Raw genomic sequence first — 26,893 nt, 5'->3', positions numbered from 1 at the left:
CAGCGCATATATGTATATAATTTTATTAAAGTATTTTAATTCTTGGAGAATGTTTGATGTTTCTTAAATTTAAACAAGGTTTATATTGCAACAGTAACTGAGGTGAATCGATTCAGATTTTCAGGTAGTAGGAGAAAAACATTTCAGATATTCTTTAAAAGATGTATTTTTTTTATTTTATGGCAATGAATTTAGATCATCACATTCCTATTATACTTTTTTTTTCACTTGGACCATTGCTTACATTTCTTGGTTAGGGTTTCCTCCCCCACAAACAAACTCTCATTCTCCTGATTTCCTTTCCTCCCTCTTTCAGTCCTTTTCTCGTTCCCTTTTAACTGTTAATCCGGTCTGTATCTCCCAATCCTTTTGGAGCCAGACCGTTTGGACAGGCTCTGAGCCTGAGCTAATAAAGATGGCATTACTGTGTGTGTGTGAGAGAGAGGGGTATGCAGAAAGGGAGCGAAAAGTGGGGCTTAAGTCACCATAAAGGGGTCTTAAACGCTGCTCTGCCGGACTGCATGCTTTCCTGAGTCCATGCAGGGTGAAATAGGGAAACTCTTTTCCCATAATCCCCCTTGAGCCTCCCTCTTAACTCTTGGAGACCACTGTGCTAATGAAGCCCGCTCTGATAGACGCTGTGAGAGTGTGAGTGTGTGTATGACAGACAGAGCTGATACCGCAGTGGTACGTGCATCTTATCTCCGCCGCGTGGCGAGACGTCACCGATCTGCCAGCCCTGCCAGCCAGGACTTGTTCTTGTCACCGTCAAACATGAAGTGCCACTAAATGAGGAGTTCATCTCAGTACATGAAGGACGGCACTTTGCTTAGTTGAACTATTAAGAGGCTAAAAGCGTTCGCTGCTCATAGGCGGTATTCATAAAGAGATCGGCCTATTAATGACTGTGAACTGACACGGATTAAACATTCATTTAGAATTACTGCTCTAATGCATGATCGTACATTTAATTGTCATCTGACATATTATGTATTATATATTTCCCATTTTACTTTTAGCACAAAATACTACTTTGGGCGTTTAACACTTAAGGATTTATTTTTCTTCTACCAATATATCGACTTAGTTGGTTAATCAGCCATTTTTTGGCCAAGTGTTCATTCCACCTTGTTTCAGTTATAAAATCTAATGAACAAAAAATTATATTTAGATTTTTCTGTCTTTATTATTATTATTATTATTATTATTATTATAATTATAGAAAGTTGGTGTCTGTATGTTGTAATCAGCATCATGTGTTTAAAATCGTATCTTGAATCTTGCATCGTGTATCTTGTCAGTGTGTGCACTTGCTTGGCCATTTGTAGTTGATAAACAGGAAAGTGGGTTCAAGCGCCAGCAGAAGGCAGTGTAATGAAGTGGTCTTTAAGAGAAGCAGTCTATCAGCGGAAGTTTAAAATCAGCTCGTAAGTGTATTTACTTGTCTCAGTGTTTAGCGCATTTGCCGTTGCTAGGAAACGCTTATTTTGTTTACTGGGATGAGAGTTGCTGAAATCGCGTTTGGTCTCGTACTGTATCGTGTATCTTGTCAGTGTGTGCACTTGCTTGGCCATTTGTAGTTGATAAACAGGAAAGTGGGTCCAGCTGAATTGAAATGATCATTTGTTGGTTTGGTATAATAAAGGTTATTATACCAATCGCGGCAGTCGTCGTGTGAAGCCGAGTGTAAAGACCATCGACTCTACCGTGCGACTCCACCGGGCAGGAACAAGGGATAGTAGTATCACTTTTTATTAATTTTTTTCATTTATATGTTTATTATTGAAATGTTGTTATATGCATGTCAATTTTATTTAATTTCTTTATTTTCTTAAATATGTGGGTAGATAGTATTTATAGAGTTGTAACTTTTTAGTTTTAGTTACTTTTTCTTATTTGTAAGTCGCTTTGGACAAAAGCGTCTGCTAAATGACAAAAGTAAGTAAAGTAAGTAAAATTCAGTGGTGTTTATTTATTTATTTGCTTGAATACATTTACATTTACATTTAGTGATTTGGCAGACGCTTTTATCCAAAGCGACTTACAATTGGGGAATACAAAAAGCGATTAATCTTGAAGAGGCAATCAGACAGAGGAAGTGCTCGTAACACCAAGTCTCAGTCATTGTTCAAATAAGTACAAGCTAGTAAGTGGAAAGAAAGATAGAGGGAAAGTTTTTTTTTTTTTTTTTTTTTTTCCTTTTGAGTTTAGGATGAAGTCAAGTACTGCCGAACTGCTTGATAACATACTTAAAAAAAAAAAAAGAGAGAATTTAAATGCATGTTCCTAAAGTAACTTTGACATTTTCAGCTATTGTTTATAATAATAATTATTTAATTATGAACAGAATCAAATTAACATTTTATTTCAATTTTTTTTAGTTTTGAATGTTTATGATCTAGACAATTGGCCTCAATTTTAGGATAATTTATTATGTGATTGAAAACGTATGCTTTGAAATTGAAATATGCAATTAGAACAGATGTGTTTCAAGTTCTTGGTTATTTTCGGTCAGATGCGTTTTTTACACCATGCAAGCTGAACAATACCCGAGGGCTTGTTTTGCATTCATTCCTTTTTTTCCTTTCCTCATTCTTTCTGAATGATTTTGCAGAGGCCCTAATTTGCATATTGAACCAAAATCAAACAAGTCTCTATAAGTCTCAAGCTTTTATTCAATATATATTTTCTCACTCGTTCTTTCCCCCCATTTCCCTTTTGCTCACTTGCTCTCCCGTCTTTTTTTTCTGATGCAAAATTCAAAGCAGCTGGAAATTTATTTTTTATCTAGCACATTTGCTTTGCCACCACATGTAAAGTGTGTTGAAGGAGAATTCTAATGACTAAGGCCTGATGGGAATTAAATGTCTGAAGTTCAAAGCGCTTTGCACATCACAGCAGCCGTCAATCAAACCGCAGCCCCGCTCCAGCTCTGTGAGACAACGATAATCGGGAGAGAGAAATGAACCTGATGGTGAAAAAGACACTAGTTTAGTAATGGGCGAAAGAAAAGAACATACGTAGTTCATGAGGCAAAGGACAAATACGATGCACTTAGGGGAGAGCAGTGCAGTATGGGTATTGTGTGAAGAAGAAAAGAAAGATATATGCAGTATCTGCCATCAAAACAGAGTCGGTTGGCAGATGATGAGGAAATGATGGCTAGAGCTTGTTACAGAGATAGATAGATAGTGTGTGTGCAGCAGTGTTTTTGTAGAGTCATAAGGGAGATGAAAGCGAGTGTGGCAGTGCAAGATCTCTGGGGACACTGCTTAGATCGATTAGTGCAGGCAGAGACCTGAAACAGCAGCATAATGTGCGGCTATGAAGTATTATTCGTTTGCAGCACATTCTGAAGACAAGACTCATGATTGTTTACACTAATGGCCACTGTGCCATTAATCAATGCCATCAACATGCAACTAACCATATAACTCTGTATAGATGGCGCTTTAAATTGGCTTATTATCAGCCAAGCCAAACAGACACACACACACACACACACAAATGGTTATTTGGTCAATTTTTTCTCTCTCTTTAGTGTGAATCCATCTGAATGCCAAAATGGATGGGTTGAATGATGTCCTCATTTTCAAACCATGAACAAAACTAAGTTAAAGCAAGCCAGACTGCATTACTGCTTGTTCATTTGCAGTGTGGATAAACATGTTTTTTGCCAATCAGAGTGTGTTTTGTGCATTGGATTGGATTAAGAACTGGAGCATTTTTAGTTAGTTTTATGAAGACTAAAATACTAAATAATAATTAAAATAATATTTGAGTTTCATCCTTAAAAGTAAGAGTTATATATATATATATATATATATATATATATATATATATATATATATATATATATATATATATATATATATATATATATATATATATATATATATATATATATATATCTCTTACTATTACATTTAATATATATATTACATTTTTATATATATATATATATATATATATAATATTTTTTTTTTTTTTTTTTTTTTTTTTAAATGTATATATTTTTCTATTGATATGTTATATATACACTGCCAGTCAGGATTTTTTTTTTTTAAGTTTAGAAGTCTCTTATGCTCACCAAAGCATTTATTTGAGTAAAAATGCAGTAAAAAAGTAATATTGTGAAGTGTGGTTATAATTTGAAATAACCATTTGCTATTTTAATATATTTTAAAATGCACAGCTTATTATTGTGATGGTAAAGCTGAATTTTCAGCAGCTATTACTCCAGTCTTCAGTGTCACATGATCCTTCAGAAAACATTTTTATTTATCTTGATATTTGGTGCTCAAGAAAGATTTTTTGTTATCAATAATGAAAATGTCGTTCTGCTTAATATTTTTTGTGGAAACAGTTCAAAAATCAAATAAAGCCAAAAGGGTTCTCCCATCTGCTCTTCGTCATCCTCCTTTCCCCTCAGACTGCATCCCTCCATCTTTCTCTTTCATCTTCAGCACTAGAGCTGTGCAGCTGGTAGAAATAGATATCGACACAGTCTTCCTCAGGGGGGTTTACCACACGACTGTAAAAGCTGTTATTATAGAATGAGAAACACTTAAGCTTCATTTTTCTTCATGACTGAGGCCTTGAACAAACTGAACCCTCACCACTCAAGTGCTGGACTGTGTTTTCTTCAGTCACTTTCTAATTATCACTGGTTAAAAGAATCTTTTCTGATGTTTTGTCTTCTCTCTGATTTCAGATTTGATGGTAATTTTAACACCAATGTTTCGAAGACCATCAGCTGTGATCGTCTCTCCCCTACCGTCAATAGTCGAGCTTTCAACCCAGGACGAGACCTCAACTCTGGTGTGTATAAAACACACACACACAGTGTCTAAGCTTCAAAAACCCAAAGCCAATTTTCACTTATCCAGCTGCTGCCATAGCAACCATTTGCAAAGAACAATATTGCTTTCCTGACGTCAAATCTTCAAAGATTTTTTGGCCTTTAGAGTGAGACAAAAAATGAACAAGGCTGTTGAATACGTGACCTTGCTCATTTACGTGTAGAAATACTTTATTTTCTCTCCTCTCATCTCTGTTCCTTTCCCTTTTAAGTGGCCACAGCTTTGTACCTCCGTGCTCCTTTCCCCTTTATATCTGTTCTACCTCACTAATCAGGAAGTGTATGTTTTTATCACTTTATAAACTGTGCCAGTGTCAACAGCTCCTCTTCATATCAGATACATCAGTGTTTTTGCAGTGGGAAAGCCTCCCGAGCCTCTTAAAGTAGTTTACATACTAGACAAAAGAATACAGAGTCAGCAAATTCAGTAACCTCTGTGATGGATTCAGCAAGTGGTTAGTCTGAATCCAACTTCGATCAATTCTTTAAAATAATCATAATATATTCGTGAATTGGATAACATAGGTCCCCATGTTATACATTTCATTATAAAAATATCTAAAATGGTGCATAGGGACTCCAGTGAAATGGAGAATTGTTTTTTGAACCGTCTGCATGAACTGATTGGCAACAGTTTAGTTTAGGGACCAATTCTCACTATTAACTAGTTGCATATAAGCATGCATATTACTAGCATACTGGCTGTTAATAACTACTTATAAAGCACATATTAATGCTTTTCAATCCTACCCATACCTAAACTTAACTACCTTACTATTAATAAGCAGCACAGGAGGAGTTTGAGGCAAAAATCGTAGTAAATAGTTAGTTAATGAGAATTGGTCCTTAAACTCAAGTGTGACCAACACATTTTATTACACTAACAGCTTTTTTTTTTAAGCCACCTTGGTTCAGACTCTCCCTTCTTCTGTCCTCACACACTCGCTCGCTCTCCCTCCAGAACAGATTATCTCAATTCATCTTCATACAGATGCTTATTTTTTTAAGGCAGTCATCAGAAGTTCCTGTTACCACTCTCCCTCCATTTGTCACTGAATACTGACCCTGCTAACCATGCAGGCAGTCAGCAGTCATATTTGATCCATGTTAGTCTAAACATTGATGAAAAGAGGAGGGAGGGGGGAAGAGGGAGAAAAGAGACAAAACAATTAAGAGGGAGGAAAAACCTTGAGAATAGAGTGATGCGAGCGAGAAAGAGAGAGATAATGTTGTGTTTGAGTGTGATATGATGACTTTGATTTAGTTTGTAGGGTTGGTTCCTATTTCTCAACATACCCCCCTTTGGTGTCCTTTATTTCACCCTTTACTCCTCTTCACATCTCTGTCTGTTTATTTCTCAGAGTTCTGTAAGAGTTCCCCCGACTGTCATAAGGCTGCGTCCCAACTTTATAAGCACTGAAAGTGTGTGTGTACTTTGTTGCTGATTAAAAAATAAGTACTATTAAAGGAATAGTTCACCCAAAAAACGAAAATTCTGTCATTAATTACTCACCCTCATATCAATCCAAACCCGTAAGATCTTCGTTCATCTTTGAAACACAAATGCAACTATCACGTTCAAGGCCCAGAAAGATAGTAAGCACATCATTAAAATAGTTCATGTGACATCAGTGGTTCAATTTTATTAAACTACGGGAATACTTTTTGTGCACAAAGAAAACAAAACAAGTTTATTCAACAATTTCTTCTCTTCCGTGTTAGACTTCACCACACATTTAGGAGAGTACCACCATGTGGTGCTGCTTTTTTAAAGAAATTAATACCTTTCTACCAAAAATTAGCAACGATCCATTAAATAGTAATGTTATAAGTAAATGCTGTTCTTTTGAACTTTATATTCATAAAAAAAAACTAAAAACAAAAAAAATCACGATTCCACAGTTAGCCAAGTTATTACTGTTTCACAGTTAGCCTTCAATTAAAAAGCTAAATAGCTTCGCCTAATAGCTTAGCATAGCAGTAATTGGTTAAGAAAAATGCTTGATTATCACAATAATGCTAGATATCACAATAATGCTTCTTTTTTTTTAAATCAGGTTGAGGATCAAATTTTATGGGGGATTGGAACTTGCACAACACCATCACAAACTAGTTTTGTGTTTGATTTCAAGGTATTGTGGTCAATTTTAGCCACAAAAGCATGAGCAAATTTGCAATTTTTAAAAATCCATTACAGTTTACTGTGATTTTGGACATACTATTTAGGCTCTCAGCCTACTTTAGACACAACTTTTGGTTTATCAGTGTCACTGAGAAATACACAATAATTCCCATTGGCTGGATGAGACAGAGTTTAAATAAGGAAGAGGCAAATGCAACGATTTTTGGAGTTAAAAATAACCATGAAATTGACAGCACCGTAAGCGAAAAGAAATATAACATTTGGTGAAGATTTAAAGTGGAATGAAGGGATTGAGGAAATGAAGGGGTGTCACATCATGACTCTGCTTCTCAGCTACTCTAAACACTGGATGGTGGATTAAGCACTCTGGGGGGCACACGTGTATGATTTTTAAAGCTGTCAACATGCTGTAAAGTTCCTGTTTATACTTCGGGTATGGATTGATGGCTCATTTATGGTTGGGACGCCTGTTCGTGCTTAGCATCCATTTTTCATCTTCTGCAGGTTTCCACAGCAATTTGATGAACTTTGTTTATTTTGATCAGAATTAGGAAAGATAAATCTAGTGTTTACGTCTACAGACACCTTGGCAATTGAATCACCATTGGCTAGTAAATGTTTTCGTTTACTCGCCAGACTGATAAAATATATATATATATTTTATAATTAATAATATAGCTTTTTAAATATCTGAAAGTATAGCTTAACATCAGTCAAGCAATTTAGTATGATAATTAAGTAGGCCTATTATTTAATGATAGAACTTTTGTAATTAGAATTAAAACTTGAATGCATATTAGTAATTTTAACTGAACTTAGGACTGGCGGTGGTGCTTTTTTGGTCATTCAGTGTTTGTTAAAAAAAAGAAAATAAAAAACTAACGCACTAAGGATTAATGAGCTGCTGGATTCATGAATATTAATCAGGTTGTCTGTGTTCGCTCGAGCTGATTTGCTGAAATCAAAACAGGGACGTAATATGTGAGCGCCAGCCAATGAGATTGTCCTTTGCACATTAGTTCCGCCCACTAAAAGGACCGCTGTTATTTTGACAGGAAAATACAACAAAGAATATAATTTACACACAGCACATCAATTCTGCATGTTATGTAAGACTCTCTCGCTATTTCTTTTCTTTGAAATATATCTGTGCTAAACTTATATACTTAGCCTCCAACTCACACACTGGCGAGTAAAATCTGAGAATTTATTAGCCAGTGACTAATATTAGTCATCATTCAGTTTCCCATGCGAGTGATTTAACCTCTCGAAACATATTCATCCTTTTTATGTGACTTAAAATCTTTTTTTTTTTTCGGTGTAAAAGATCCAAGTAATATTACTAAAGGACATTCTGAAAAGGATCATACATATTATCAGACTTATGCCCTTTTGAATATCTCCACTGCCTTTCTTTCACTTGTATTCCTTCTTTTCCTGTCTTTTCTTGTTCTTTTCCCTACTTTCCTTCACTTCCCGGTTCCTGTTAAGTAAATAAACGCTTGAATTGATGGCAGCGGAGTGGTGATCGCTGTGCTTCTCGAGTGTTTGGAAAGGATCAGCTTGTCTGTGCTCCGGCCGTCACACAGCTGGGGCCTGTTCAACTGACACGAACACTACAGCTGCCTGCTTCAAGTGCACACACCATTCATATAGATCCATGCTGCATGGCATATTAAATTAGTTCTGGGTGATTGTCTTTGGGAGTTTGTGACATTAAGATACTAATGTTTCTATGAAAGACAGAAAAGTAGTGATTGTGATTGACATAACCTGTTGACTTTGTTATCCATTATATGTCAGAAAATAAACAGAGGAAAGTATTGATTTATTAGTTTACCTATATGTTTGTTTGGTCTTGTATGCATTCATTTATTTTATTTCTTTATTAATGATTTATTTTATTATTTTATTTTAGTTTTAGTTTTATTTTAAGAAGAGGCCATGGAGTAATACAAAATACATAACTTTTCAAACTATTCTTTCTTTCTCTTTGACTGTAGTGCTGGCAGACAACCTGAAGTCCAATCCAGGGATCAAGTGGCAGTACTTCAGCTCAGAGGAGGGTATTTTCACTGTGTTTCCTGCTCACAAGTTTCACTGCAAGAGCACATACGAGCACAGGAGCAGGTACAAAGAGCTTTCTCTGTCTTTTTCTCTCTCATTCTCTCTCTCAAACACACACACACACGGTGCTTGAAGTTTTCACTCTGAACACTGATTATAGCAAGGTATTTAATCCCATAGTTATCACTGTCTTTAGGGCATGCTTGGTAATAAGACTTTCTATTTTTTTTTTTACCTTTCTGTTTAATAAAATTCAAACACATTCATGCACACCTTCCAAATACATATTTGTCAAAACTGCATTTTTAAAAGAAGCTGTTTCTATTAGAAATCTTTAGAAATTTTTGTCAAGTACTTGTTAAAAAACAGTCAAATGCTCTAGCTGTTTTTGTCTTTATATTTGTATTTTTAAATAAAGATATGTCTCTTTTCATTGTCCCCATCTTTTAGCTAGAGACCAACTGAAGGTTATTTTCTCTTTTTGTATAAACACTGTGATCTGTAAGTTAATCGCTCCCTGTCATAAGGACCTCAGAATTTAGCGTCTTGTGCGGCTGAGTGTAAATTACATTCTAGAGAGGCCTTTTAGGTCTGTTTAATGTATTTACAATAGGCCTCATGCCCTTGACTGGAATGCAGGGTCGCCCCTACTAAACCCCTCTGGAATCTGCCACCCAGTGTTGTGGGCAATGTGTGCCTGTGCTGAAAGATGGGCTCATTTCTGCTGCCGTTCCCACAACCTCTCTCCTCCTGCTGGAGATTGCACAAAAAACTCTGGTACTCACAGGTTTTCAACCATTTATAGGATGTATATACAAGATTTAGGCAATATGGGCAGCTTTCTCACAGTGTTGGAGTTGGAAAGGGTTTCCAAAAACAACACAATATAGGCAGGATCTCTTGCACAAACACTGTAGTGAAAAGAGCAGGAATCACGCCAGGACTACACTTGGCTTCTTGCCGTCAGAGTCCAGGAAAAGTCGTTGTGCAGGGTTCTTGCATTCTGCAAATAAGTAGACCGTAAATCTTTGTTTCTGTGTGTTGGCAGGCCTGTGTATGTTTCGGCAGTAAGGCCGCAGTCGAAACATATTGTAGTGATTATAGACCATGGTGCCTCCGTCACTGAGACCCAACTCCAGATCGCCCGTGACGCTGCGCTAATCATCCTCAACTCCATCGATGAGCATGATAAAGTGAGGAAGTGACTCGTCATTATCATCATACACCCTCCACTGATTGCATTTCTTTTTGGCACTCAATGTCCTTTTTTCCCCCCTCAGATCTCAGTGTTGACAGTAGCAGATACTGCTCGTTCCTGCTCTCTGGATCAGTGCTACAAGAGCTTCCTCTCACCTGCTACCAGCGAGACTAAGAGGAAGATGAGCACCTTCATCAATAACATTAAAGCGTCTGACAGCTCTACCCAGCATGCACTGGGCTTCCAGAAAGCCTTTCTGTTGATGAGGAACACAAGCAACATCACCAGGCAGCCGACTAGTAAGAGTCAAAGCTTATGTACATTAGATTTACTAACACCATGTCATTTCCTACCTTTATGTATTTTCTGTTTAGTGTTAACAAAAGCGTTCTTTAATGTTTAATAAAAAAAATAAATATACACATATATAATTTTTTTGAACACACTTTAACTGAACGGTTGTGACCAGTAACTATAGGGTTTTCAGTTAATATTTCAAATAAACAAATGTTGTTGTTGTTTTTTCTCTAAAAGAGATTTTATATATTGTATTTGTTTTTTAAAAAACCTTAATACTTTACTTAAGCCTTTATGTAAAATGCATTATAAAGGTATTTTTAATGTAATGCACCTCATAAAGCATTGTATGGTCTCGTGAATAGTTGTAACCATAGTTATAATACAATACTTACACATTTTTAGAACGTATAATGCTTTAAAACATGACAAACAACCAATTTTAGAATCTGCAAATATTATAATGCATTTTAACTGGCATGTAACTTTGGTAACTTTATAATGCATTATACTGTACATAAGGGCTTTAAGTAAAGTGTTACCAAAAATTCTGTATGATCATACTTTTTTAATGCACAAAATTAATTCAGTCAGACAAGAGTCAACTATAATGAAGGTAGATTTTAACAGAAAGGCTGAACTGTTACCACACAGAAGTTTAAATAGTAAAAAATAAAATATATACATTTCTAATTAATTTATATATTACAGTATTTATTGGTCAAATAAATATGTGTCATTTATCAAAAAGTAATTTATCATTTTATTGTTTTCTTTCGGAATACTGTTTTTTAATTTGGTTATTATATTAGTCTGGGAGGGATTGCTCAAAAAAGAAAGCAAGCAAGAAAAACTTGCTTATCGGCTTTTATTATATGAAATATATAATATTATTTACATAAATATGCAGACATAAAGATAATTTGCCCATGATGAATTGCTCCCTGAGAAATAGTTACTACAGTATTATATACACCTTATTTTGGTGTGTATGGTCTCAAGTTCGAGGTCTGTTATTACATTCAGTGTTATTGATTATTTTATTTATTTTTTATTATTATTAGATAGGACAGTGGAATGCAGAAAGTATTGGGTGCGGCGGGATCGGCAAAGGACCTAGAGACGGGAATCGAACTCGGGTCTCCGTGAGCACCGTTGTGCTATATGTCGCGCACTAACCACTAGGCTATCAGCGCCGACAGTATTATTGATTATTGATCATATTCCCTCTCACAGACACCGACATGGTGATAATCTACCTGTCATCAGGCGTCACCTCTCGAGACTCATCCGAGCACGAAAAGAGAGCAACCCTGAGCGTGGTCAAAGAGGAGAACCGCCACCTTAGCAACTCTGTCATGATCCTCACCTACGCTCTCATGAACGGTGAGATACAGACAAGGAGTGCAGCTTTTTTATTAACTCTTTGTATTGCAGGCCACCTGTGTGCATGTTTGTGCTTTTCCAAAACATGTTCAGCTGTTTTGACGCCCCTTCATCTTTCTTCTGGTCTTTGTGTGTTGGACTGTAAGAAACCACTCTCCATTATATTGCTCTCCTCAGCTGTTCCTCTCTCCGCATGTATTAGCCTGCCATTAGCATTCATCAGTTTGGCATCATGAAAATTAAAATGCAGATCATCGAAAAGAAGAAAGAGAAATGCGACAATACATCAAAGGCCACTCAGTGACATGAAAGAGTGAGAAAGGCCTTTTTTTCATGCATTAGATGACTCAGAGATATGATTCAGATTGATTAGCTTGGAAATGCAGGTTACGCTACTTTGACTAGGTATTATGAGGCTCTGAAGAACACACACACACAGGGAATTACTCATATTTCCTTGTTTATTTGAAGTCTGGTTCATTTATGACAAGTTGTATTATATCCACATATTAAAACCTGTCACAGTGTCAGATTAATAGACTGGAGTGTTGAAATTTATGTCCAGTCCAATAACAATTCAGCAGAATTGAATGTTCCTCCAAAAGTGAAAGACTGACTAACAAAAACCTCCTATTCTTTCTGTTAAAGGTCCAAAACCACCATATCATGATGGAAATAGATTAAGTGTGATTTTTAGCTCTGCGGTTAAGTAATCCGTGTGGGATATGAATGGCTTTCTATTACTGTGCTGTACTCTAAATGGGCCAGAGAAGCAAAACCTTTACAAAACGCCCGCAATATATGTGAAAATTTAGATAAATTAGTTGATACTAGCTTTGTTCCAAAACCCAGTGGTGCAAAAGAGACACAGCACATTAATGTTGAGTATAAAATGTCTATTTTAATGAGTATTTTTATACCATTGTCCTTAGAAGGAGTAACAGGACTCAAGGAGCTGGCCTTCTTGCGAGACCTGGCCGAGCAGAACTCCGTTAAGTACGGCGTTCCGGATCGTTCCGCCCTGCCTGTTGTGAAGGGCAGTATGATGGTTTTGAACCAGCTCAGTAACCTGGAGACCACAGTGGGCCGCTTCTACATCAACCTCCCCAATCGAATGATCGACGTGGCCTCCTTCAGCTTGCCTTATGCAGACCAGATGGGAGACGGTAAGTTAAGATCTTGAACTTGGCATCAAGTCTGGCACATTAACATTCCCTCTGACAAACCATATGCACTCAGAAGACCTCAAAAGAAGTGGCTCTGCACCAGAAAGTTTCCATGGTGCTATATACTGTAAACTTAAACTATAAGTAAAGCCAAAAATGACACATGCAGAGTTTGCTCTTATGGGGCTGCTAGACAGGAAGTCATTCTGAAGAAATTATAGCTTCATTGGAAATGATGCATATTACGAATCTGCTCACAAGTGATATTTACCTTGATTTTGCTTCATAAAAAGGTCTCGGTTCTCATTTTCTAAATTTTGATAAAACTTCATTAGGCTGTGATGGAAATGGCACCTGAATGAAGTGATATTTAATTGAAACTGAAAAATTGTTAATTGTTGTTTTAGAGTATTGGCAATGGCTTCTACCTCACAGTTAATATTTCTTTACTGTTACTTAGTGTGACTTATTAATATGGGGACAGATTGAAAGGATCTTCCTTTCCGTTTGTAGGTTTCATCATGACCGTCAGCCGGCCATGCTACTTTGGGAACTTGTTGCTGGGTGTAGTTGGAGTGGACGTGAATCTGGCATACATACTGGAGGACGTCACCTACTACCAGGACTCCCTGGCCTCATATACATTCCTCATAGACAATAAAGGTATGAAGATGCGTGTGTTGATGATTGTTTTTGGGTGCCAAGATTGTTTTATATGTTTCCCTGTTTGCCTCACTTCAACTTGACTTTCTAACTTCACCATGAATTTGGAGGTCTAAACTTCACTGACACAAAACATTGAACTAAAGACCACCATTATCCTTTAGCAGTTCATTAGGGGAATCAGCTGTCCCACACTGGGCGGCTCAGAGTCAGAGCCACGGCTGACATAATGCCAGTTTCTTGAAGTGGGACCAGCAAACCTCAGTGGATTTGAACTTTTTAGGGAGAAAAGACTTTAAATTTGTTTTGCTTTTTCCTCCTTGAAAAGGAGCAGTAGTCTGCTTATGGAAACACTGTCCACCAAAGAATGAAATTAAGCACTGTTGGCCTTATTTTGACAAGCTTTCATTTATACTTTCTTCATCCTGATCTAAATAACATAAATTAGATTTTCCATGACTTCCCCCAGCAGGTTGAAGTGTCTCTGAATTTACAACGCTGTTAACATCCACTTAATACATATTAAAACAATTAGATAAGCCCACCAGAAATCGCCACTTTGCACTAAAAGGGTGTGTAATAAAATGAGGGTGATTATCTGTTCCTGAGAGTATACGGTCTAACCTAATGACTGGGATAATGAAGTGACACCTGCTGTCTCCAGCTGTTCAGTAAAGAGACGAGAGAGCACTGCCTCTCAGTTCTTTTCAAAATGAAGTCTCTCCCTGTGTTGTGCAGTCCACAGTTTTTGTGTGTAACCTAGTAGTTGAAAATCTTGACTGGTAACTGAAAGGTTTGAGCCTAACGATGGACCATCTGTTAGCACACTGAACTGAAAACCTGTCACAATTTACAGTATGTTCAAAACTACATTGGACCAGGAAACATAGTCACAGATTGCAAGGAAAAGTTATGCATTTCATAAACAAATTAGGTATGTACAAATAGGCCCAACAGCAAAAAAAGTTTCTAATTCAATTTAATCATTTAATAGTAAATCTAATGATCAGAGAAAGAGTGGAAAATTGTATTTTTTTCACACACAACATTTTTTATTATATTAGTTTTTTGATGTTATTATATTACATTTATTTTAACTAAATTTAATGTTTGAATAACTTTCAGGCTACACCCTCATGCATCCGTCACTCACGCATCCTTACCTGATGACTGAAGCTCCCCTCCATACAGACATCATCCACTATGAGAACATCCCAGGGTTTGCTGCTGTGCGTCAAAATATCCTCAGGTGAGGGTGTATGGGATTTCAAATAGACCTGGGTATCTGCAGTTGCTCGAGCTTACTGTGTTACTCACATGATTGCTAAGCTCATGTTGTGTGTTTCTTGTTAGTCTGCCTCTGGGGAGTCAGGTCATTGCTGTGCCTGTCAACTCCTCTCTGTCTTGGCACATGAACCGCCTACGTGATCCCAGTAGGGATGCCTACAATGTCAGTTACGCTTGGAAACTGGTAAGCTATTCCTCTGCAGTAGAACAAGCATTGGCTTAAAACAGTCTGGTTTTCCCTCAGCCTGCTCTATTTATTTTATTTTTTGTATTTTTACTGATCTTGATCCCTGATTTGCAGGTTCAGGACACTTCGTTTATATTGTGTATAGTTTATGTTCAGCCGGAGATCCCGGTTAAGCAACTGAAAAATCTGAACACAGCCCCTAGCAGCAAACTCCTGTACCACCGCCTGGATCTGCTGGGGCAGCCCAGCTCCTGCCTCCACTTTAAACAGCTCGCTACAGTCGGTAAGCTCAGACGAAACATTAATATAATCTTAACGTCTTGTAAAAAATTTTTTTAAAGTATGCTATTCTCATAGTTGTTAGGACTTACCATGTAGAGCTCATGTTTCTCTGAAAATGGAGTAAGACATTTATTTGAAGATATTTCTTTTTCCATAAATCAATATCAAATTCAGATGGAACCATTACAAAAGTTTATTTGCATTCTTGCTCAACAAGTGAATTTTTACCAATAAAAACCAAATAAATGTTAGCGGAGGACTGCATGTCAGAAGTTGTTTTGTTGTTAAAGTATTATTAGTTTCATATTCTTAAAAGGAAATAAATATATATATATTACAGATATACGGTATATTACTGATGTTTATTTTTTTTGGTTTTTAAAAAAAGTCTTATACTCACCAAGGCTGTGATTATTTAATAAAAAAAATACAGTAATATTGTTAAATGTTTTTACAATTTAAAGTAATTATTTTCTGTTTTTAATATATTTAATGTAATTTATTCCTTTGGCAAAGCTGAATATTCAGCAGAATTTGCACTACTCCAGTATTCAGTGTCACATGAACATTCTGATATGCTGATTTGGTGCTCAAGTAACTTTTCTTATCTATTATAAAGGTTGAAAAGGATTGAGTTGCTTAATATTGTGAACTATGCGTGTTTTTTCATGCTGCTTTGATAAATAGAAAGTTCAAGAATAGAATGTATTTATTAGTCTTTACTGTCACTTTGGATAATTAAATTTAATTTAATTTAATTAAATTAATAACCCCACACTTTTGAACGGTATACTTTTTTTGGCAAGTGAATATTACTGTTACTAAGGGATGATTGATAATGGTCAGGGCTAATATAATTAAGCAGCACAACTGCTTCATCTCTCTCCTTTTTCACAGAGAGTCCCACAGTGATGTTGTCTGCTGGTAGTTTCTCCTCTCCATATGAGCACTTGAGTCAGCCAGAGACCAAGCGCATGGTGGAGCACTACACAGCTTACCTGAGTGACAACACCCGGCTCATAGCCAACCCAGGCCTGAAGGTACACACAAACACACACTTGCTGCCCATCTCAGCAACACAAGTCTCATAGTCAACCTAGGAATGACTCAGTCTTTCACTGTTAGTGGTCACATGGTTAGTTTCTCAGTCCTAACTGGCAGTTCTTAGTTAGCAGTCTTCATCTCCTCTTTAATTCTTCTTTTTCATTAGGGAAATGCAGCGTACCAGTCTTTGATTATCTGCTCAGTAGAATTCTTTAACACCCCCCCCACCCCCTCCTTTGGTCTTCCAGTCTTCTGTGAGGAATGAGGTGATGGCCACCAGTCACGTGACAGATGAATGGATGAGTCTTATGGAGATGAGCAGCCTCAACTGCTACATTGTGAGGCGTTACATAGCAACGCCCAATGGGGTGCTGCGGATTTACCCCGGTTCTCTCATGGACAAAGCCTTCGATCCCACCAGGAGGCAATGGTAAGATTTGAGCCTCAGGACGGAGGTCTTCAAACTCCTAGTGGGACGCTGGTCAACAGATCCCAAAGTCTGTTGACTAAGCTTAGCAAACTGACAGATTCCCAAGAAGGTATTCTGTGTTCATATGCAGCTGTACACACTGCAAAAAAAGGGTGTATTTTTTAATACAAAAATTGAATAGGAAAAAAATAAAAAAGCAAAACAAACTTTGATCAAGTTGTACTTTTCTGTTTAAAATGTGGTCTAAATTAGTGATCCTTTTGTCTTTTAGGTACCTACATGCTATAGCCAATCCTGGTCTCATCACTTTTACTGGACCTTACCTGGATATTGGTGGGGCGGGCTACGTGGTCACTATTAGCCACACCATCCACGCCGCTAGGTCAGTTGTTTAAGGGTCACATTTCATATTTAAACCTATTGGATCTCAACCAGGGGGCCACAGGATTATTCATTTAAGTAATAAATTACTAATATATTTTGAAAAATTCTAACGCTTAATTAATGTTTTAAGAAAAAAAGGTCTTTCCCCTCTGAATAACTTTTGTTTTTATTGAAAAACATATTATTGAAAAAACATTTTTATATATATCTGTGTACTCCCTGTTTCTGTTCTGTTTTAAAACAAGCAGTTTTGTCATAATAATGGTAGAAATACTGAAAAATATCTTCTATATGAGAGGAGTGGCCCTTTGAATATTGTGCTGGAGACATGGGAAGACCTCAAGTCAAAAAGTTTGAGAAGCACTGCTTAAGACACATCATTTGCTATGCATTATGGCTTTTATAATGTGGATATTCATTTATTTTTGCTTATTCAGACACTTGCTGTTTTTTATGCTTGTGTGGACTTTAAAAGACTTTAACGATGATATAAATAACTTAAATATAGAGAATTAAATGAATAGGTCAAACACAACATAAAAACTGTACTCACTGTACAGTACTGTACTTGTAAGTTTATTTTTTCCCCTATAATGAAATGGCCAATGCTTTACACTGATAAGCTCCTAAAATGAGTTAAAAAACACCTTAATGTAACACAAAAGTAGTTCATATGACTCGTGTGCTACGTAAAAGTCATTATTCACTCATATTCTTTTTTTTATTATTCAACATCAAATCTTCATGTACATTCAAACCTGACGCATCACTACTGGTCACATGAAACACAAAACTTGGAATGTTTTACATCAAGCCTAGTATAGTTTGTCATAATGTACCATGAATGAAACTTTTTTTGTGTGAACTATCCCTTTAACAGAATTTTAATAAATCATTTTGTAACTTTTTCTTACCTAACACTTTTTTCATATATTTACTGTCTAGTTGAAGAAAGCATAGCATATGCAGTACGTAATAGTACCTTTTGCAAATGAAAAACAACTGCCTTATCACTATCGGGTTGGTGCTTGGCACAGTGTGTGTGTGTGTGTGTATGTAGATATGATGAAGCTGTTTGAAACTGGCAGCGTTCCAGAATGTCTAGTGTAGATAAAGAGTGTTTTCCCTTCACGTTTTCCAATCAGTTGTCTCTTAAGAGGAGGAAATGTGACTATGGAGTGTGCGGTCAGATCTAAAGCTCCATTGCGGTGACCCGTCATACTGTAGATCTCCTCATTCTTCATAGTGTTCAACACGCTTATCTGTCTCGGTTTCTAGTTCTCAAAAGGCCTCTGGTTACACGGTAGCGGTTATGGGCATTGACTTCACTCTGCGCTACTTCTACAAAGTTCTGTTGGATCTTCTGCCCATTTGCAACCAGGACAAGGGCAACAAAATCCGGTAAGGCCTTTCCACCAAACCCAACCCCCATCTAATTTCTTCTCAAACTCTCTAGTGTCTGCCAAGACCCCAGTGTGCCGGCTGTGGTGTCCAGTGTAGTGCCTGAAGCTATCGATGCCCCAAAGAGGCTCTTTAAAGCTCTTTCAAATTAAACTAATCAGATTTGCTTCTTTTGGAAAAGAGGCATTCACTTAGTCTTCTCTGCATGCTTCTAAGCTCCCTCTTTTAGGATAGGAGGAGATAAAATGAGAATGATCTGAGGTGGGGATCAAGAAACTGTGAGGGAGGGCCGGATGTAGAGAGAGAGGAGAGATGAGAAGGGAAAAGTTACTGGAACAATTATATTTATTTTTCAAAAAAAAAAAAAAAAAAATAGGTGGTGCTTGCCTCTGAAAAAGTCGCAGCAATTATACTAGGGTGTTGTGGCAGTTGTCAAGTTTTTATTATCACTAGGGCGGTTGCTTATGATATTCAGAGAACCAGCTTAGCTGAAGTTACAAGCCTAGTTGTTGAGTAAATGTGCACAAAGTTACAATTTTATACAGTACTAAAATATTTAAGCTTAACACCATTAAACTTTGTGTATACATATTATGGAAACCTCTGACCAGGAAGAATGGTTGGAAAAATTACATCTTAACAAAAAAACTTCTGATGATACTACAACATAATAAACAACTTCATTAGCTTTTAAGCACAGTTTGCATTCATGCCAGGGTTCCACAAAAAATATCAATTCAAATTTTCCAGTTTGTACCATTAGTATTTATTTCCCCTTCTAATTTTTGATGCAGTTCCTGAATATTTAATATTTGCATATTTAAATATATTATTTAGACCAGTGGTTCTCAAACAGGGGGCCTCAGCAAAGTTCAAGATAACTTAAAAAAATATTTAAATAAGGCAAAAAAAAAACTTTAAAGTAAACAAAAACAAAAAACTAAAAATCCAGATATTTAATTCACCCCAACTTTTGGAATTCTATAATGTAATTATTTTATTTTATTAATTTATTTTTCATTTATTTTTGATTATTGTAAATATAATTTAGTCACTTATTTTAATCTAAAAATACTAATTTCTGTAAATTAAATAATGTTGAGGTCAGTTGGGATCTTGTAGTCGGATAAATACATAAATTCATATATAACAGTATAATTGTTTTTCATGATTATTTGTGTATCGTATTTAAGTGGAAATCTAATTTATGTAGTCAACCATATATGTGACCACAAAACCAGTCATAAGGGTCAATTTTTCAGAAATGTATACATCAAAAGCTGAATAAATAAGCTTTCCATTGATGTATGGTTTGTTATTATAGGACAATATTTGGCTGAGATACAACTATTTGAAAATCTGGAATGTGAGGGTGCAAAAAAATCTAAATATTGAGAAAATCGCCTTTAAAGTTGTCCAAATGACGTCCTTAGCATTGCATATTACAAATCAAAAATTAAGTTTTGATATATTTACGGTAGGAAATTTACAAAATATCTTCATGGAACATGACATTTACTTAATATTCTAATGATTTTTGGCATAAAAGAAAAATTTAGCATTTTGACCCACACAATGTATTGGCTATTGCTACGAATATACCTGTGCTACTTATGACTGGTTTTGTGTTCCAGGGTCACATATATGTAATTTTTCAGAAAAGTAATTGCAGGCTTCTCCTGAAAAGGCCGTGCCATTTGCTTTATCATTCATGTCTGTAGCTCAATATTTTAACCCTAAGAAAAAGCAATAGTAGTGCTTGCCTTTGCAAGCAGTGCAAATAAACCCTACTGATGCAATATATAAAAGCCAGGGAAGAAACAGAGTACGATTTTCAGGACTGACTGAAAGACACAAAGGGAGATAAGCTGATTAGGGCTGCATTCCAGACACATCCTGTTATGTTAGGTGCCAGTGCCCCCATTTTTCCCTTGCTCCCTTCTTTTCTGTCTCTCGTTTACCCTTTCCCTCTCATTCCTCTCTTCCCTCCCTTTTTCTTTCTTCTTAACTCTATTTCTACTCTATTTGTCTCTTTCTTTGTCCCTCTTCACGCTCTCTCTGTCTCTTTATCTGTCTGTGCTGTGGAGGCCTCCGTGTTCTTTGAGTTTTCAGTGCTATGGTCATTAAACAGGATTAGTGAAGTGGAATGCTTCAGTGTGCCACACAATAACCTGAACTATTCTGAACTGCAGATGGTACCCTGTGAACATACAGGAAGCCATCTACTATTTCCTTCCACCTTTCCCCTCTAAATGTCATTTTGGATCTTTTGTACAAGCTCAGAGTGCTTGATCCTGTTTGTCTTGGTCCGTATTTACGTGTAGGTGTTTTATCATGGAGGACAGAGGCTATCTGGTGGCCCATCCGACCCTGATTGACCCGAAGGGCCATGCTCCAGCAGAACAGCAACATATTACTCATAAGGTAAGGAACTGTGGGTCTGAGGACAAACTTTACCTGTCTTTCACAAGAAAATAGGCAATTTTATGTTTTTGTCCTTAGAAAAAGGGGACCTTTTATTCTTCACCCATATCATATTCAAAGATTGGTAATGAAACTGAAAAACAAGCTTACTGAATTTATCATTTTCTCCTGATTTGCTTGGCTTTAGGAGCCTCTAGTGGCCAATGATATTCTCAACCACCCCAACTTTGTGAAGAAGAACCTGTGTAACAGTTTCAGTGATCGTACCGTGCAGCGTTTCTACAAGTTCAACACCAGCATTGTCGTGAGTGGAGTCTCATATGAATAATTTCGTATCAGGCTACTGTAAATTTAGTTTGAAGTGACAATCCTGCCTTTTTTAACCATGTAAGTTTAGTCAGCCTAATGTATTAGTTATGTTTGGACGCCACCTAGTGGAGGTTGTTTTGGTAGTGGCTATAACAGATGTGCTTTCTAGTAAAACCAGCTGCTCCGTTATAAGTGGTTTTTTTAAATGAGAAATTGTATGCACAAAATGAAAGACTGTTATGAATTCAAATGATTGTTAATGGTTTACTGTGTGTTTGTCATTTTTAAGGGTGATCTGACAAACCTTGTGCATGGCAGTCACTGCTCCAAGTACCGGCTCACTCGTATCCCAGGAACCAATGCGTTTGCGGGTATTGTGAATGAGACCTGTGATTCACTGGCCTTCTGTGCTTGCAGTACTGTGGATCGTCTCTGTCTTAACTGCCACAGGTAATGTTTACAGTCTGCACAACTCTACTACTAACATGTTGTATTTAGTGCTTAAGTTAATTATTTTAAGTTAAGTTTTAAAGCCTTTTTTCATGAATTTACTGCATCCTTGCTGAATAAAAATATAAATTACTTTTTTATATTACTGACCCCATGGCATTTATTTAATGAATTATATTTATTTATTTATTATACATTTTTGTGGAATTTAACCCACAAGGTAATAGCCAATTACATTTTTTAAATGCCAGAAGGCTTTAGTCGATGAATCAAGATTTTAATTTGATTGGACAAAAATTTGTGCAGTTCTCAGAATTTGTCCAAATGTGAGGAGGACAGTAAATTTAAAAGGCATTTATCTTGTAAAAGCTATTTTTATCAACTTGTAGAAGCGCACTAGCTAGACCAATTTTGAAAAGACCTGTAAACAGGTTAAAAGACCCTATACAGACTTTCTCAATGTATTCCCATCTTCCTCAGAATGGAGCAGAATGAATGCGAGTGCCCCTGTGAATGCCCTCTAGAGGTGAATGAATGTACTGGCAATCTCACCAACGCTGAGAACAGGTAAACCGCTGCTGTTTACTGGACAGTCTTGCATTATTTATTGAAGGTCATGTTAAAGTAGACATAAAGCCCATTTTAACACACAATACATGTTGTACACAATGTGTTAGGATGCAAAGGTTACCCTTTAAGTGCTTGGAAAATAGACTGCCACAATAGATGATTCAGAAATTAATCACTGGACCACATGTCCAGATTCTCATCGGCATGCACTGGAAAGAATCACACTTAGTCACACACACACACTTCTGCCTGTCACTTCATCAAGTTCTTGTTTGTCACGATGAATAGATATCCAGCCACCTGTGTCCCCAATTAGCCGTCAGTTCAGGATTGTTCCTCAATAGACATTTAGACACATTTAGACACTTTCAGGTTTGTCGCATTATTCCCAGCTGAGAGATCTCAAGGCATTTACCTTTCTGTCACTGTGCCATCTGTTCATTTTAGTAAAAAATTGCACACTTGAATGCTAATAAATGATTCCTTTACTACAGACACCTGTAGTAAAAAAAAAAAAAAAAGGCTGGGTATTCACTGTGTAGCAATAATAACTGTTGATTATTTGTTGTCTGTTGAATGTCATTGATCTACAGAACAACATTGTTGCCAGACTGTTACAAATAATTACAAATAGCTTTGACTTTAATGAGTTCCATGTTGTATTTAGTGCCTAACCGACTCAGCCTGCCTTACTACTTACTGTGTGTGTGTGTGTGTGTGTGTGTGCGCATAGAAATCCAAGCTGTGACGTGCACCAAGAGCCTTTGTCTTTGACTGTAATTGAGCCCAGTCTACAGGACACTCTGCCTCAGTGTATCAACACCAGATGCAGCCAGCGCTTCACCAGCAGGTACGGCCATATATTGTATCAGTTGTGATCAGCCTGCCCTTAGCTGGACCATAACAGAAACTCAGTCTCTGAGAGTAATGGTGTTTCTCCTTTCACTTCACACAGCTAATCTTACATCACTTATTCACAACCTGTGCTGACCACAACAACATGCATGTGTGTTTCTCAAGATCATACAATGTCAGCTATTATTATGGACTGTTGTTCAACAAAGACTCAAAGAACCAAGTCTGTGTTGGTAACACTTTACAATATTGTTCCATTTGTTAACATCAGTTAACTATATGAACTAGCAATGAAAAATACTTCTAAAGCATTTATAAATCTTTGTTAATGGTGTTTTCAACATTATTAAAATCCAAAGTCCAATCTGTTAATATTATTTAATTGACCTGAACTGATATGAACTAACACTGAACAGTTGTGTGTTAAATCATTTTTACGTTAACAAAGATGAATAAATACTGTAACAAATGTATTGCTCATTGTAAGTTTATGTTAGTTTATTCATTAACTAATGTTAACTAATAGAACCTTGGTGTTAAATATACATATTCAAAACTAATAAATGGTATTTAAATTTTTAGAAATAAATATAGTTTGTATTATAAAATGGTTATATCATTTTTTTAAGAATTTTATCAAATGATTTTTAGTATATTGTAGGCGGTGGGGGTGCTTTGGTGAAATAAAAGATTTTTCATTGTTACAAGTTTTTTTTTTTTTTAATAAATGCTGTTCTTTAGTACTTTGTGTTCCTCAAATAATCCTGAAAAATGTGTCATGGTTTCCACAGAATTAATAAGCAGTACAACAGATTTCAGATCGTTGATGATAATGGGAAATGTTTCTTGAGAACCAAATCAGCATACAGTATCATAATGATTTCTGAAGAATCACGTGACACTGAAAACGAATGGCTGGTGAAAATTCAGCTACTAATAAAAACTAATAAAACTAAATAAAAATAAAAAAAAGTTATTTTTTAATTGTAATAATATTTTACAGTTTTTCTGTATTTTTGATTAAATAAATACAGCCTTGGTAAATCAAAGAGATATCTTTAAAAACATTTCAAAAATCCCACTGACCCCAAACTTTTGCATGGTAGTGTGTGTGGTATGTGTAACCATCTCTATAACATTGCTTTTTTTTGTATGTTCTGTTTTATTTGTGTGGGCTATAGTGACTGTTTTGGTGTACTGGACTGTGAGTGGTGTATGGTGGACAGTGACGGAAAGACCCATTTGGATAAGCCTTACTGTGCCCTACAGAAGGAATGTTTTGGAGGGATAGTGGGTGCCAAGAGTCCGTATGTTGATGGACTGGGCATTTTAGGTGAGCTGATACTTCTGTAGTCACACTATTATTGCAGTTTATTAATATATTTGTTCTGTTTATAATAGCATTTGTAAGTAAATTGCATTGATGGGTCAGAATAGTCCGCTAGAAAATTACTTCTTTCTGTTGTTTAGTTTTGCTGTTTTGGAAAGATATGCACAGAAGTTTGGAATTACTCTGACTTCATGAGTCACACATTGTGCCTTCAGGATCTTTGCTAGTGTGTATGCCTTATTTCATTATTTCATTTCAATATATCATTATTTTTGTATTTCTTCATCTCTTTGCAGATGAGGAGTTGGCTTCGCTGAATATGATCAAGAGTGCACCCGTGGGGCCAGTGGCAGGAGGGATTATGGGATGCATCATGGTGCTGGTGTTGGCTGTGTATGCCTATAGGCACCAGATCCACCGTCGCAGCCATCAGCACATGTCCCCGCTGGCTGCACAGGGTGAGTCTGGACACTTTGAGTCTAAAAGTGAAAGTGATTCTTACCTGGGAGTGTTGGGAAAAATGCTAGGGTTCTGGAATTAATTAAATTTCAGTTTCCATTTAAGCTTACAATGATTATGAAAACACGATAATCCAGATACAAATATTATTGTGCCAAATTCCTTTCCTTTGCTTTCACTTCTCCTTAAAAATCCCAAACAGAATGTCCAAATCAGTCAAATCTTGTAATGCAACTGTCATAATATGCAGTCTACTGCAGGATGTGTTTGAAAAAGAGTTGTTATAAGTGCATTTAGCTGCTACAGAGAGCTCACACTGCTCCTTAGGTGACTTTCTGTATGCGCTTTCCAAGAGGAACCAAGCAGAACAAAGACAAGCAAAAGTATACTTTGGGCTTCGGATACGTGGCCAATAGTCAGACACACACAAAAATATGTCAAAAGACCTGTGTTGGCAAGTATTCATATAAACACAGTCAGTTATGTCTTAAGTGAACACGAACAAAACACAAAAAGTAACTGGATGTGTCTATATTAGAGCTGTGCATTTAGCCTAATATACCTGCTGCTATCCTTAATAATCAAACAACAAAAGACAAAGAAAAATACATTTACTGCTCTTGACTGAACAACTTTAGTAGTTTTAATAAAAATCTATTTATATGTAATTCATACAGACTTTGTGTTTTATTTTTATATTTGATTATCAAGAATTGTGAAAGTTCATTGGTGTCTAAATTTTGATATCATAGCATCTTTATTTCCAGAAAAATATACTTAATAATATAGCGCTATTGTGGAAAAAAAAACTCAGATGTGTGATATCGCCCACTCCTTATGTTAATTGTGATTACAATCAGGGGCGTCATGCACTTTTTGAAGGGGCACTGGGGGTGGGTGGGGTACTCGTCATGCTTGTCATGTGACACACAGCAGCCATGATGGCACTGTTTAACTGATATAGGCTTACGTTGTATTTATTTTTTTCCTTTTTATTCAAAATATTTCTAAACGTGTTAACTATATCAGGAAATATCTCAGTTCACAAATATGTGTAAGTGTTTTACACCTTTATAGATTGTTCTAATTATAACACTTTCATTTTACAGAGAGCAAAGAACATTCACATTATCAAAGAACATTTTCATTCAGTCTAGCCAAAGTTCAGGCACTCTCAAAAACTCCCATTAAAATCACTGAAGCTGTTTACACTGTGAAATGTATATCTTACTTGCATTCGAACGCACATCTGCACTTTGTTGTTTCTGATGAGAGAATTTGCCAGATAATTCAGTCGGCGAGCAAGTGAACAAAACACTGCATTTCAGCAATGACTCATCTGAACGTCTCTGATTGGCCATTGCATTCATAAGCTCAACAGAACCGTGTGTGATTGGTTATAATGCAGCGCTGTACAAACGCGTCTGGCTCAGCGCCAGCCAGTGAGCACAGATTTGAATTTAGCAGCTGATGCTGTGCCACACTGAATCAAATCAAATATATGATTGTATCAAATATAAAAAATATTATTTTGCTATTTTATTGTCTTTTGGAAGCTGCATTCAAAATTCACTTGGCTCAGAAATCTGAGGGGGCACGTGCCCCTCACTTTGAATGGGCATGACTCCTCTGATTACAATATTGACCAAAATAATCGTGATTATGATTTTTTTACCATTGTCAAGCAGCTCTATGTTTGA

General features: G+C 36.4%; 1 protein-coding gene across 1 annotated transcript in view; it reads left to right on the top strand.

Annotated features, from left to right (window-relative positions):
* The window catches only part of LOC306879659 (VWFA and cache domain-containing protein 1-like), a 67,588-nt gene that overhangs the window by 33,578 nt on the left and 7,117 nt on the right, over positions 1-26,893 (top strand). The window contains exons 4-24 of the mRNA XM_079432805.1: positions 4,715-4,821; positions 9,008-9,134; positions 10,120-10,264; positions 10,352-10,568; positions 11,803-11,952; positions 12,885-13,118; positions 13,632-13,781; positions 14,907-15,030; positions 15,135-15,252; positions 15,370-15,538; positions 16,435-16,577; positions 16,830-17,011; positions 17,283-17,393; positions 18,674-18,796; positions 21,121-21,220; positions 21,408-21,524; positions 21,819-21,979; positions 22,460-22,546; positions 23,283-23,399; positions 24,586-24,737; positions 25,031-25,192. Of these exons, the coding sequence (XP_079288931.1) occupies positions 4,715-4,821; positions 9,008-9,134; positions 10,120-10,264; positions 10,352-10,568; positions 11,803-11,952; positions 12,885-13,118; positions 13,632-13,781; positions 14,907-15,030; positions 15,135-15,252; positions 15,370-15,538; positions 16,435-16,577; positions 16,830-17,011; positions 17,283-17,393; positions 18,674-18,796; positions 21,121-21,220; positions 21,408-21,524; positions 21,819-21,979; positions 22,460-22,546; positions 23,283-23,399; positions 24,586-24,737; positions 25,031-25,192 (2,996 nt within the window). The remainder of the gene's footprint in view (positions 1-4,714; positions 4,822-9,007; positions 9,135-10,119; positions 10,265-10,351; positions 10,569-11,802; positions 11,953-12,884; positions 13,119-13,631; positions 13,782-14,906; positions 15,031-15,134; positions 15,253-15,369; positions 15,539-16,434; positions 16,578-16,829; positions 17,012-17,282; positions 17,394-18,673; positions 18,797-21,120; positions 21,221-21,407; positions 21,525-21,818; positions 21,980-22,459; positions 22,547-23,282; positions 23,400-24,585; positions 24,738-25,030; positions 25,193-26,893) is intronic.

This window comes from Barbus barbus (genome assembly GCF_936440315.1).
Source record: "Barbus barbus genome assembly, chromosome: 13".
In the NCBI taxonomy this organism is placed as follows: domain Eukaryota; kingdom Metazoa; phylum Chordata; class Actinopteri; order Cypriniformes; family Cyprinidae; genus Barbus; species Barbus barbus.
Note: the sequence above shows the minus strand (reverse complement) of the source record. Positions and strands in the feature narration are given on the sequence as shown.